At 48.1% G+C, this 13,172-nt stretch overlaps 1 protein-coding gene across 1 annotated transcript in view; it reads left to right on the forward strand.

The window, feature by feature from the left end:
* The first annotated feature begins 2,714 nt into the window (after nt 1–2,714).
* LOC147095734 (CD166 antigen-like) overlaps nt 2,715–13,172 on the forward strand; it is an 86,702-nt gene continuing 76,244 nt past the window's right edge. The window contains exon 1 of the mRNA XM_085974782.1: nt 2,715–2,845. Within this exon, the coding sequence (XP_085830908.1) occupies nt 2,776–2,845 (70 nt within the window). The 5' untranslated portion in view covers nt 2,715–2,775. The remainder of the gene's footprint in view (nt 2,846–13,172) is intronic.

The following is a 13,172-nucleotide window of genomic DNA, read 5'->3' on the forward strand; positions in this document are numbered from 1 at the left end:
GATAACAACAACAACTTGCATTTATATAGCGCAGTTAACGTAGTAAAACGTCCCAAGGTGCTTAACAAGATAGCAATAAAAATTTTGACACCGAGTCACAGAAGGAGATATCGGGACAGATGACCAAAGCTTGGTCAAGAGGTAGGTTTTAAGGAGCATTTTCAAGGGCAGAGAGCGGTAGAGAGGTGGAGAGGTTTAGGGAGGAAATTTCAGAGCTTAGGGCCTCGGCAGCTGAAGGCACGGCCGCCAATGGCGGAGTGATTAAAATCCGGGATGCGCGAGAGGCCAGAATTGGAGGAGTGCAGAGATCTCGGAGGGTTGTAGGGCTGGAGGAGGTTACTGAGATAGGGAGGGGCAAGGCCATGGAGGGATTTGAACACAAGGATGAGAATTTTGAAATCGAGGCATTGGTGGACTGGGAGCCAATGTAGTTCAGCGAGCACAGGGGGTGATGGGTGAGTGGGGCTTGGTGTGAGTTAGGACATGGGCAGCCGAGTTTTGGATGAGCTGAAGTTTATGGAGGGTGGAAGGTGGAAGACAGCCAGGAGTGACATCATGCGCAACTCACTCTGAGAGACAGCGGCCGGCAGTTTCCTCAGAGCTGATCCCACTCCACCAGCGTAACTTTGCCGGAAGCGTAGGTTACAATGAGGTTACGGCGGCGGACTGGGAGAAATCCAGAGGAAATTCCTGGCTGGGGCAGCAAGTGGCAATAGAGAACGTGCTTCAGAGGGAAGCCAAAGGGTTGGGGTGGGGGCAGGTTGGGGGTATACAGACAGGGAGCAGCAGTAAGGAGCGAGGGAGGGAAGGGGGGGATGGAGGCAGGGAGTGTTAGCCGACACCAAGATGGGAGGAAAGATTTTGAGGAGACTTTGCAAGTGGGAGGCGGAGGGGGAATGTAGAAATGTCGACAGAGTTTGAGTTCAGGGCTCAGACTTAGCAGCACCAACAATGACCACATAGCTCGCCAACAACCTACTTAAAAACAATCAGCTTGGGAAATAACTCTTCCTGCTTCGTGCTGTTGCCTGCTCTGCATAGTTTACATTTTATTTCAGTAGTTAAGGACATCCTTAAAACAAAGAAATTCATTGTGGAATTTGAAAAGTTGGCAAATAAACAAACGCTGACAGTAACAGGTCTACATGCCTGATCTTCAAATATTTAATGCTTGGGGGAGCTCACACAGAAAGCCAGGGTATTAACGTTGGTGTAGCAGGGGGCTGTGGAGCCTTCTCCTGCAGAGGCTTAACAGTGTATGTAGAGGGCGTTATTTGCATGTGTGTATTTTTGGACAATTGTCCCAACACAAGGCCCGTGAATAAAAAAGGTTTGAAAGTGATGTCTGTAGGAAGCTTGCCCCGTGTCCTGCCTTGTCGAAGACCTGTCTGTGATGTTGCAGCATTTCTCTGTCAACAGGTGTGCGATGTGGCCGCTCAGAGGATCACACAGCACAGAAGGAGGCCATTCGGCCAAACATTTTGTGCCGGCTCTTTGGGGATAGTTTTAACCTAAGCCGCCCGTCGGGAAGCTGACGGGATCGGGCGCGATGTTACCCCACGTTGAAGTTAGTGAAGAGTGATAACGGGCGGGGTGTAAAATCGCTGTTCCCCCCCCCCGCCCCGATCCCGTGCGATCCTCGCCCGGTGAGTTAGGTTCAAATTACCCCCTTCTGAAGGAGCGATCCAATTAGTCCCACTCCCCTGCTTCTGCCCCTTTCCTTCCCATCCTCTCCGCCGAGGGAGTGTGGCACTGTCGGAGGTCCCGTCTTTCGGATGAGGCGTTAATCCGAGGCCCCGTCTGCTCTCTTGGTGGACATGAAAGTTCCTGCGGCCACTATTTCCAAGAAGAGCAGGGGAGTCCTGGGCCAATATTTATCCCTCTATCAGGTCACCCCTCAGTCTTCTCTTTTCTAGAGAAAAGAGCCCCAGCCAGTTCAATCTTTCCTGATTGGGGGTTCTAGAACGAGGGGTCACAGTCTCAGGATACGGGGAAGGACATTTAGGACTGAGATGAGGAGAAATTTCTTCACTCAGAGGGTGGTCGATCTTTGGAATTCTCTACCCCAGAGGGCTGTGGAGGCTCAGTCGTTGAGTATATTCAAGACAGAGATCGATAGATTTTTGGATATTAAGGGAATCAAGTGATATGGGGATAGTGCAGGAAAGTGGAGATGAGGTAGAAGATCAGCCATGATCTTATTGAATGGCGGAGCAGGCTCGAAGGTCCAAATTGCCTACTCCTGCTCTTATTTCTTATGTTCTTATGTACATAGGATATATGGCACAGAAACAGGCCTTTCAGATTTTTGGATATTAAGGGAATCAAGGGATATGGGGATAGTGCAGGAAAGTGGAGATGAGGTAGAAGATCAGTCATGATCATATTGAATTGCGGAGCAGGCTCGAGGGGCCAAATGGCCGACTCCTGCTCCTATTTTCTATGTTTCTATGTTATAACCTCGTATTTCTGGTATCATTCCAGTAAATATTCTTTTGCACCCTCTCCAGTGCCTCTATATCCTTTTTGTAATATGGAGACCAGAACTGTTCATTGTTTTTAATTCATTAACTGGTGTTCCTGGGCGAGCTGTGAGCTGTGGAAGCAAAAGATTGATTCAGCAGTGGAACCAGCAAGGGAAGAGTTAACATTCACAGAAGCTCCACTTCCAATCTCCGCAGCTTGTAGGAGTTCCCAGCCAACAGGACAGGTGATCTGAGCTGGAAATTGCAACACTCTGTAAACATTTCTTCGGTTCCTCAGTTCCCTCTCAGCATGGCCATGGCTCCTGCTCTGATCTGCGGAGTTCTTCTCTCAATTTATGCTCACGTCGCCTCTCCACGAGGTAGGTACTCAATTGTCTATTTATCCTTTTTCACAGCAAGTTGATGTTGTTTATGCTGGGGTCCTAGGAGGGCTCCCAGGAGTTAGGGTTAGGGTTTGGGATGGGTATCAGGATCAGGATGAGGATAGGGTTAGGGATGGGTATCAGGATCGGAATGAGGTTAAGGTTAGGGATGGGTATCAGGATCGGAATGAGGTTAAGGTTAGGGATGGGTATCAGGATCGGGATGAGGATAAGGTTAGGGATGGGTATCAGGATCGGGATGAGAATAGGGTTAGGGATGGGTATCAGGATCGGAATAAGGATAGGGTTCGGGATGGGGATAGGATTAGGGTTTGTTAAGTATGTGTATTGTATTGAACAATTAACACAAGGACTTAAACGTATAACTCAAACAGGTCTTTACTGGTTGGAGGTAGGGACTGCACGTAGGTCTTTACTTCATGCCCACAGGCGGGAACTGAGGGGAGATCAGTACCCACAGTACTATTTATACCCCTATGGCCAGGAGTGGTACTGCGTATCACTACGCCCTACAAGTAGTGCAGTCCTGTCCATAGGTTCAAAGTAGCACACATATTACATACACAACATTCCTCCCTTCTTAGCTTTACAGTCATCTCCCCATTTAACATAACGTAATAACATATATACATATATAACTTCAGGTTTACATAACAGAATAACATAGATACATAGATAACTTCATGTCAAAACAGATCACAGATTCAGTCTCTGCGGAAAACAGTTCACAGATTCAATCTCTGTGGTGTAGTCGGTTCACGTTGCTGGAGTGACTCATTCAATAGTCCTTCCATGGATTTAACAGTTTGAACTTCCGAACTGAATTGGCTCCATTCGGAGGGACCACGTGTGTGATCTGGTAGTGGTAATAATGGTTCAGATGGGTCATCTTCTGTTTCGACTTTTCCTTTTCTGCTTCTTGGAGACTCTCTGGGCTCCATTGTCAGCTGCCACAGCTGCCAGCTGCATGCGCAGTTCCTCCTTCTCTTCCTCCTGTTTCCGTCGTAGAGCCAGCTTCTCCCGATGTTCCGTAGACTTTTGGTGCTCCTCCATGATTTCTGCACTTTGGGAGTCGAAGTTACAAGCTGGGCAGGACAGGACATCGTAATATTCGGTGTCGTCCACCAGGTCATGGTAATATTCGGTGTCGTCCTGAGCTAGGCCAGTGAGAGGGTCGTCTATTTCCTCCATACCCAGCTGGACGTTAGCCAGCTTTTGTTCCAAATCCAGACATCTTTCCTGAAGAGACTTCTTCATGTGTACCTCTGCATCCAGCTTTTTCTGGGCTTTCAGCAAGTCGTTTACTAGTGACCTCATTTGTGATTTTAATACTTCAACTTCCTTTGGAGATTGATTGATCGGACTATGCAATCCCTCTACCGGAGCAGCTGTTTCAGCGGTCTGTTGTTCTACATTGACGTGAGTCAGCGTACTTTTGGCATCCAATGGCTGCTCTGTTGCAGTCGTTTCAGTCTGTGTCGTCACATCAGCCATCTCAATGACTTTTGAGAGCTCCGAACCCTTTTCCTTTGAAGATCGCAGCTCGTGTTCAAGTTTTTCCCATTTCAGAGTCTTGTCCCTCAGCATATGAAGGAGTTGGCTGACCGTTAACTCTTCTGATACCAGATTATGGCACGCACCTTCAGAACCTGAATCAGCTTTGATTCGTTCGGCCTCCTCGCGCAGATGGTTGGTGTGCTCCTGCTCCATTTTCTCCATCAGTTGCTTCTGTTGACTTTCCAGATTCTCCCACTCTGTAACAAAGAACTTTTTTATTTCATTCATCTCTTGCTCAAAACGGCGAATCATTTGTTCTAATTGCTGTTGTAGTTTGAAATGGAGTTGAGTTCGAGCCCAGTGTCCCTCAAAAATGTGCATATCAGTAGACTTGACAGACTCAGAATTCTCTGTTAAACTATGTTGTTGTTGCTCAGTGGAATTCTGTGCTGAAACTTTGTCTTTTGCACATGGGTTGGTCTTACCATCATCAGTTCTAGAGTCTGGGCTGATTATCTGCACCGAGTTCTCACTCTTTATGGCTTTTAGCGAATGCCAGTCCATATTTATGTTTCTAAACCACTCCCGGCCTAGTAGTGGTGGACCTCCCTCCGGTAGCACATATAAGTCAATTATTTGACTTCCTTCGCCCTTGTTGGCCACTGCAACCTTTATTGTCCCGATGGGGTACACTCTCTGCCCCGTGTAGGTTGTCAATATAATCTCCGTATCCTGTAGGGGAATATGTTGGAATAACCTTCTGTAATCTTTCTTATTTATGACCGACAATGCCGATCCAGTGTCCAATTCCATTTTTACTTGGACTCCTTCTATCTGAAGAGTAACCCAAATTGTCTGGAGGTCTGCACCCTTACCAACGTTGAGTACCCTTAAGCTAGCCAGTTCAATACTGCTTGCGTCTGAATCGGACTCCTGTTCGGCCACCTTGTGTACCTTTGCGTATTTCCCTTGCGGTGACTTCTTGTTGCTGGTCTTCTTCGCTGACCTGCATACTCTAGCTATATGTCCAAGCCTACCACAAGTTCTACATTCTTGGTTTTTAAACCAACACTGGTTCTGATCATGCGTTGTCTTTCCACAACGATAACATTTGCCAGAACTCACACCCAATTTGTGTGCACTGAGCTCCGGTGACTGTAGCTGCATTACTGCCGTGCCTCTCGCTGCGGCTTCGTGTGCTGCTGCCATAGTGACCGCCTTCTCAAGCGTCAGCTCATTCTCCTCGAGCAGTCGCTTTTGTGTATCTTGTTTAAATAAACCACACACAAATTTGTCTCGTAGTGCATCTGTCAGTCCCGTTCCAAACTGGCAATATTTCGCTAATTTACGCAATTCCAGCAAATATTCAGCATTGCTTTCATGCTGTAGCTGCCTTCTGTCGTAAAATTTAAATCGTTCCGCTAGCATCAGCGGCGTGGGGTTTAGATGATCTTTCAGGACAGTAACAATGTCATCGAATGTCTTATCCGTCGGTTCATCTGGTGATAACAGGTGTTTCAATTGCCCGTATGTCTTCGCACCCATTAAATTTAATAATGTTAGAGCTTTATCTTGGTCACGAATTTTATTGGCCTTACAATAATTTTTTACTCTTTCAACATATATGGCCCAATCTTCGAGGTCACTATCAAAGGTGCTAATATTCCCGTGTTTAGGCATTGTAGATTTGCAATTTCTCAGATTTTCTTTTCTTTACTTGTTATCAAAGATGGCGGCTTCCCGCTCTTGCCGTCGTCCTCCGCCCACAAAATGGCGGTTTTCCCGCGCTTGGTGGTCTTCACCCGTCCCCCGACGCCGTCTCCCTTCAGCCCCCAAGTGCGGCCCTTATCTTCGGTCCCGATCGCTGGCCCGCGCTGTGCACCGCGGCTCTCGCACCTTGAGCTTCTGCAGCCGCCGTGCCTTTCAGTCCGAGTGCGGCCCTTCAGTTTTGAGTGGGGTGTTGAGGATTGAAACCTCTCTTCAACGTCCTGTCTTTGGACGAAGCCGCCGTGGAATAACTGCCGCAGGGTTCGAACCGACTCGTCGCCAGTGTTAAGTATGTGTATTGTATTGAACAATTAACACAAGGACTTAAACGTATAACTCAAACAGGTCTTTACTGGTTGGAGGTAGGGACTGCACGTAGGTCTTTACTTCATGCCCACAGGCGGGAACTGAGGGGAGATCAGTACCCACAGTACTATTTATACCCCTATGGCCAGGAGTGGTACTGCGTATCACTACGCCCTACAAGTAGTGCAGTCCTGTCCATAGGTTCAAAGTAGCACACATATTACATACACAACAGGGTTAGGGTTAGGGATAGGATTAGAGTTAGGGATAGGGTTAGGGATAGGGTTAGAGTTAGGGTTAGGGCTAGTGATAGGGTTAGAGTTAGGGTTAGGGTTTGGGTTAAGGTTAGGGATAGGGTTAGAGTTAGAGTTAGAGTTAGGGTTTGGGTTAGGGATAGGGTTAGGGATAGGATTAGAGTTAGAGTTAGGGTTAGAGCTTGGGCTTGGGTTAGAGTTAGGGATAGGGTTAGAGTTAGGGATAGGGTTAGAGTTAGGGATAGGGTTAGAGTTTGGCTTAAGGCCAGGGATGGGGTTAGAGTTAGAGTTAGGGTTTGGATTAAGGTTAGGTTTAGGGATAAGGATAGGGTTAGAGTTAGAGTTAGGGTTAGGGTTTGGGTTCAGGTTAGGGATAGAGTTAGAGTTAAAGTTTTATTGTTTCACTGGTGCCTGCTACTTTTGTTTGGCTTCTGCTTTCTATTGCTTTTTATCCTGTTTTGCTTGCCATTATTCTTTCGTTGGTAATGTTGGTAGGGATCAGGATAGAGTTAGAGTTAGAGTTAGGGTTATGGTTATGGATAGGATTGGGATAGGGTTAGGGATCAGGATAGTGTTAGGGTTAGAGTTAGAGTTATGGTTAGGGTTAGGGTTAGGGATCAGGATAGGGTTATGGTTCGGGTTAGGGTTAGGGATCAGGATAGGGTTAAGGTTAGAGTTAGAGTTAGAGTTATGGTTAGGGATAGGATTGGGATAGGGTTAGGGTTAGGGCTATGGTTAGGGATAACATTGGGATCGGGTGAGGAATCAGGATAGGGTTAGGGTTAGAGTTAGAGTTATGGTTAGGGTTAGGGATCAGGATAGGGTTATGGTTCGAGTTTGGGATCAGGATAGGGTTAGGGTTAGAGTTAGAGTTAGAGTTATGGTTAGGGATAGGATTGGGATAGGGTTAGAGTTAGGATCATGGTTAGGGATAATATTGGGATCGGGTGAGGAATCAGGATAGGGTTAGGGTTAGAGTTGGAGTTATGGTTTGGGTTAGGGATCAGGATAGGGTTATGGTTCGGGTGAGGGATCAGGATAGGGTTAGGTTTCGGGTTCTCTATCATTGTGTCCCAGGAGTGTTTTTTTTGGAAGCATACGAGAGCAGGACTGCCTCCTAAGCTTGTCGGTACTTGACGCGGTTTGTGTTTATATCGCTTGTCTGAAGAGTTCTACTTCCAACCGTGCAGTGCCTCTTAAATGACGCATTCATTCATGAGAATCATCATGTATGTGTTAAATGGATCTGAAAGTGCTCCCGACATTCAGTCATCTTGTGGCCTTCTGTTTAGTATCGTGGTTAGTCTCCCCACCTGTCACGTGCAGGACCAGGGTTCAATTCCCTGCCGGCAGGGAGACAGACATGCTGAAAACGCTCCCTTGTCACATGAGCTATGCTGTGAAACTGCTAGTCGGCGGTGAGCAGTGAGCTGGCGTTGTGTGTCGGAGCCCTCCCTGCCGTGGCACATATAGAGGCTTCACCTTCGCTGAGCAGCTTGGGTAGGAACTGTCACCATCCAGAGCTGGGGAGAGGGAGCAGGACAAGCTGAAAAACAATCAAATAACAAATCAGAAGGATAGAGGGAGAGGGTGAAAGAAGGTCGACCCGAAATACACTCTAGTCCCCAGATATATCGATGTGGCAGGACGCGCAACCAGTACACTCATTGCTCAGTACGGGTCAGCTGTGGCTCAGTGGGCAGCACTCTCTCCCTCTGACTCAGGCGGTTGTGGGTTCAAGCCCCACTGCAGAGACTTGAGCGCAAAATCCAGGCTGACACTTCCCGTTAAGCCGAGGTCACGTCTGCCCTCTTGGGCGGAGGTAAAAGAACATAAGAAATAGGAGCAGGAATAGGCCACTTGGCCCCTCGAGCTTGCTCCGCCATTCAATGAGATCATGACTGATCTTGGGCTCAAAGCCACTTCCCTGCCCACTCCCCATAATCCTTCACTCCCTTATCTTGCAAAAATCTGCCTATCTCCACCGTAAATATATTCAATGACTCCGCCTCCACGGCTCTCTGGGGCAGAGAATTCCACAGATTTACGACCCTCTGAGAGAAGAAATTCCTCCTCATCTCAGTTCTAAAAGGGCGACCCTTTATTCTGAAACTATGCCCTCGAGTTCTAGATTTCCCCATGAGGGGAAACATCCTCTCTGCATCTATCCTGTCGGGCCCCCTCAGTATCTTATATGTTTCGATAAGATCCCCTCTCATTCTTCTAAATTCCAATAAGTATAGGCCCAACCTGCTCAACCTTTCTTCATAAGTCAACCCCCTCATCTCAGGAATCAACCGTGTTGATCGTCTCTGAACTCTGCCTCCAATGCAAATACATCCTTCCTTAAATAAGGAGACCAAAACTGTACGCAGTACTCAAGGTGTGGTCTCACCAACGTCCTGTACAGTTGTAGCAAAGATTCCCACGGCCGCTATTCGAAGAAGAGCAGGGGCGTTCTCCCCGGTGTCCTGGGCCAATATTTATCCCTCGACCAGCATCGCTCAAAACCACCTCCCCCCCCCCTCCAAGATTATCTGGTCATTATCACGTTGTTGTTTGTGGGAGCTTGCTGTGCACAAATTGGCTGCCGCGTTTCCCTACGGTACACTTCAAAAAAAGGAACTTAATGGTGTTCAAGCCTCTGGGGTGGGACTCAAGCCCAAGCCCTCCATGACTCCGAGGCGAGAGTGCGGCCCACTGAGCCTCGGAGTTGGTCTCCGCTGGGTTAACAGCAGCCCGGTGTTGTGTGGGGAAGGGACAGGAGCCCTTTTGTGTGCGTGTGTGCTTTCACAGATAACCAGCTTGATTGAGGAGGATCAGAAGGCGTGCGGTATGGAGAACGCTGTGTGCCGCCCACGGCGCCCCCCTCTGACGCAGCGCGGTGCTGATGCAGGATGGCGCCTGTCTGGCTCTTGCTGAGCAACAGAGGGGGGCCGGGGGGCTGTTATGACTGACCCGAGTCAGGCACGATCTCCTTTGATCAGCCTGAAAGAAAAATGCACAAACAGCGTCTCACGGCAAGGCACAGATTGGGCGCTGATATCTCCCACACCGCAGAGAGAAACAAAACAGGAACACCCCGGAAAGTTGACACTGTGCTCTTTGTGTCAGCCTTGAAAGACCTACGGTTACCAGGAATCTAATCTGCTGCATTATCGCCTGCTGGGTTTTTTGCTGTGATTCTGACTCACCTTCGCCTTTTTTTTCCCACCCTGAGCAAGTTTTCTTTTTAATTCTCGGGATGTGGGCTTCGCTGCCAAGGCCGGCATTCATTGCCCGTCCCCTAGATGCCCTGAGAAGGGATGATGGGCCACTTCGGAGGGAAGTCATGAGTTAACCACGTTGGTGTGTGGGACGGGAGTCACACATAGGCCAGACCGACTAATGACGGCAGGTTTCCTTCCCTAAAGGACATCAGTGAATATGTTGGGTTTTTACGAGAATCCACCAGCTTCATGGACACCTCTGCTCTGTACCGCTTAATCGTATCTCTGCACCGTATCGCTGCACCGTATCTCTGCTCCGTACCTCTGCACCATGCATCTGCACCGTATCTCTGAGCTGTATCTCTGCACCGTACCTCTGCTCAGAGTACCTCTGCAAATTAGCTCTGCACCCTACCTCTGCATCATACCTCTGCTCCGTACCGCTTAACCGTACCTCTGCATCATACCTCTGCTCCGTACCTCTGCATCGTATCTCTGACCGTATCCCTGCACCATACCACTTAACCGTACCTCTGCTTCGTACCTCTGCTCAGTGTACCTCTGCATCGTATCTCCGCACCGTTTCACTGCACCGTATCTCTGCACCCTACCTCTGCAATGTACCTCTGCATCGTACCTCTGCACTGTACCTCTGACTGTATCTCTGCACCATATCTCTACACCGACTCTCTGCACTGTATCTCCGCACCATATCTCTGCACCGCCTCTCTGCACCGTATCTCCGCACCGTCTCTCCGCACCATCTCTCCGCACCGTATCTCTGCACCATCTCTGCACCATATCTCTGCACCGTCTCTCTGCACCGTATCTCTGCACCGTCTCTCTGCACCGTAACTCTGCACCATATCTCCGCACCGTATCTCCGCACCATCTCTCTGCACCGTCTCTCCACACCATAGCTCTGCACCATCCCTCTGCACCGTATCTCTGCACCATATCACCGCACCATCATTTCACACCGTCTCTCTGCACTCCGCACCATATCTCTGCACCATCTCTCCGCAGCATATCTCTGCACCATCTCTCTGCACTGTATCTCTGCACCATATCTCCGCACCATCTCTCTGCACTGTATCTCCGTACCATATCTTCACACCGTATCTCTGCACCGTACCTCTGCACTGTCTCTCTGCACCGTATCTCTGCACCGTCTCTCTTCACCGTCTCTCTGCACCGTCTTTCTGCACCGTACCTCTGCACCGTATCTCCGCACTGTGTCTCTGCACCATATCTCTGCACTGTATCTCCGCACCATCTCTCTGCACCGTCTCTCTGCACCGTCTCTCTGCACCGTCTCTCTGCACCGTCTCTCTGCACTGTATCTCCGCACTGTATCTCCGCACCGTCTCTCCGCACCGTTTCTCCGCACCGTATCTCCGCACCGTATCTCCGCACCGTATCTCTGCACCGTATCTCCGCACTGTATCTCTGCACCATATCTCTGCACCGTCTCTCTGCACCATCTCTCTGCACCGTATCTCTGCACCATCTCTCAGCACCGTATCTCTGCACCGTATCTCCACACCGTCTCTCTGCACCGTATCTCCGCACCGTCTCTCTGCACCGTCCCTCTGCACCGTATCTCTGCACCGTCTCTCTGCACCATCTCTCTGCACCGTATCTCTGCACCGTCTCTCCGCGCCATATCTCTGCACCGTATCTCCACACCGTCTCTCTGCACCGTTATTCCGCACCATCTCTCTGCACCATATCTCTGCACCATCTTGTTGCACCGTATCTCCGCACCGTCTCTCTGCACTGTATCTCCACACCATGGGCCAGAAATTCGTGTCCAAATGCGTGAGTACGGTCTGGGTACTCACGCACCTGGCCGGTGGAAATGCCGGCGTTCAGCATGCACAGCGCATGCGGGGAACGCCAGCATTTCCAGTCTTCTGAACGAAGGGGTTCAGAGGCACAGCGCGTGCGACTGCACAGGCAGCGCTTGCGCAGTGAACTTCGTCGATTTCATTCATGGATTCAATGAGGGTAAGTCCTTACAAGTTACACTTGAAAAAAGCATGTGTAAAGTTGTTCCAAGGCTGCGGAGGAAGATATATTTTATCGTGGAGCTTCTGAAAGGCAATATTTTTGTTTGGGAAAGGGAGGGAAGTTATTTTAAGAAATTTTAAGTAAGTTTTAAAGTTTAAATTTTTTTTTTTAAACGGGTTTTTAGAACGGTAGGTAGAAGGAGCAATTGTGGCTGTGTGAATGGAATGTGAAAATGAGTGTTCTAAAATGAGTAATGTAACATTTCCAGCACTTTTAAGAAAGAAACTTTTCATCAGTAATAAGTAATTATGTATGTATGTCCGCATATATTCCTTTACGTATATGTATGTATGTTTTATATTCCTTTACTTATGTGTATGAATGTATGTTTTTAATTATGATCTTCCAATAAGTTACTTTCTCTGAAAGTCATAATTAAATACATACATTCATACACATAAGTAAAAGAATATATACATACACGCAAAGGAATATATACAGACATACATACATAATTACTTAAAAGAATATATTACTGATGAAAAGTTTCTTTCTTAAAAATGTTGGAGTCATTTTCACATTTAATAAACACAGCAAATTCAATTCACATAGCCACAATTGATCCTTCTACCTACAGTACTGAAAACCCGTTTTAAAAAACGAAAATAAACTTTAAAACTTACCTCAGCATTTCTTAAAATAACTTTCCTCCATTTCCCAAACAAAAATATTGCCTTTAAGAAGCTCCACGATAAGAAATATCTTCCTCCGCAGCCTCTGGAGCAACTGTACTCATGCTTTTTTCATGTGTAAGTTGTAAGGACTTGACCTCACTGAAAGCATGACTGAAAGCGGTGAATTTTACTGCGACGCGCTGCCTGTACAGTCGCATGCGTTCTGCCTCTGAACCCCTTCGTTCAGAGGACAGGAAATGCTGGTTTTCCCCGCATGCGCTGTGCATGCTGAAAACCGGCATTTCCTCCGGCCAGACGCGTAAGTACCCCGACCGTACTCGCGCGTTTGGAAGGGAATTACTGGGCCAACATTTTACATGTCAATAAAATGAAAAATTTAACAATTGCACGATTTGCCCCCTCGCATCTGCGACTGAGGGTCCAAGGAGGTGCATTGCGCAAGCGGTCATCGTCGTATGTATCCTCACACTGTTCCCTTTCGGGAACTGTATGAAGTGGTGGAAGGATTTCTGGCCACGTTAACACTCCTTCCGTGACCATAACCATCTTCATACCAGCCATT

Source organism: Somniosus microcephalus, unplaced genomic scaffold (assembly GCF_052327205.1).
Source record: "Somniosus microcephalus isolate GS21.2 unplaced genomic scaffold, FLI_Smic_1.0 unresolved_chr1, whole genome shotgun sequence".
Taxonomy (NCBI): domain Eukaryota; kingdom Metazoa; phylum Chordata; class Chondrichthyes; order Squaliformes; family Somniosidae; genus Somniosus; species Somniosus microcephalus.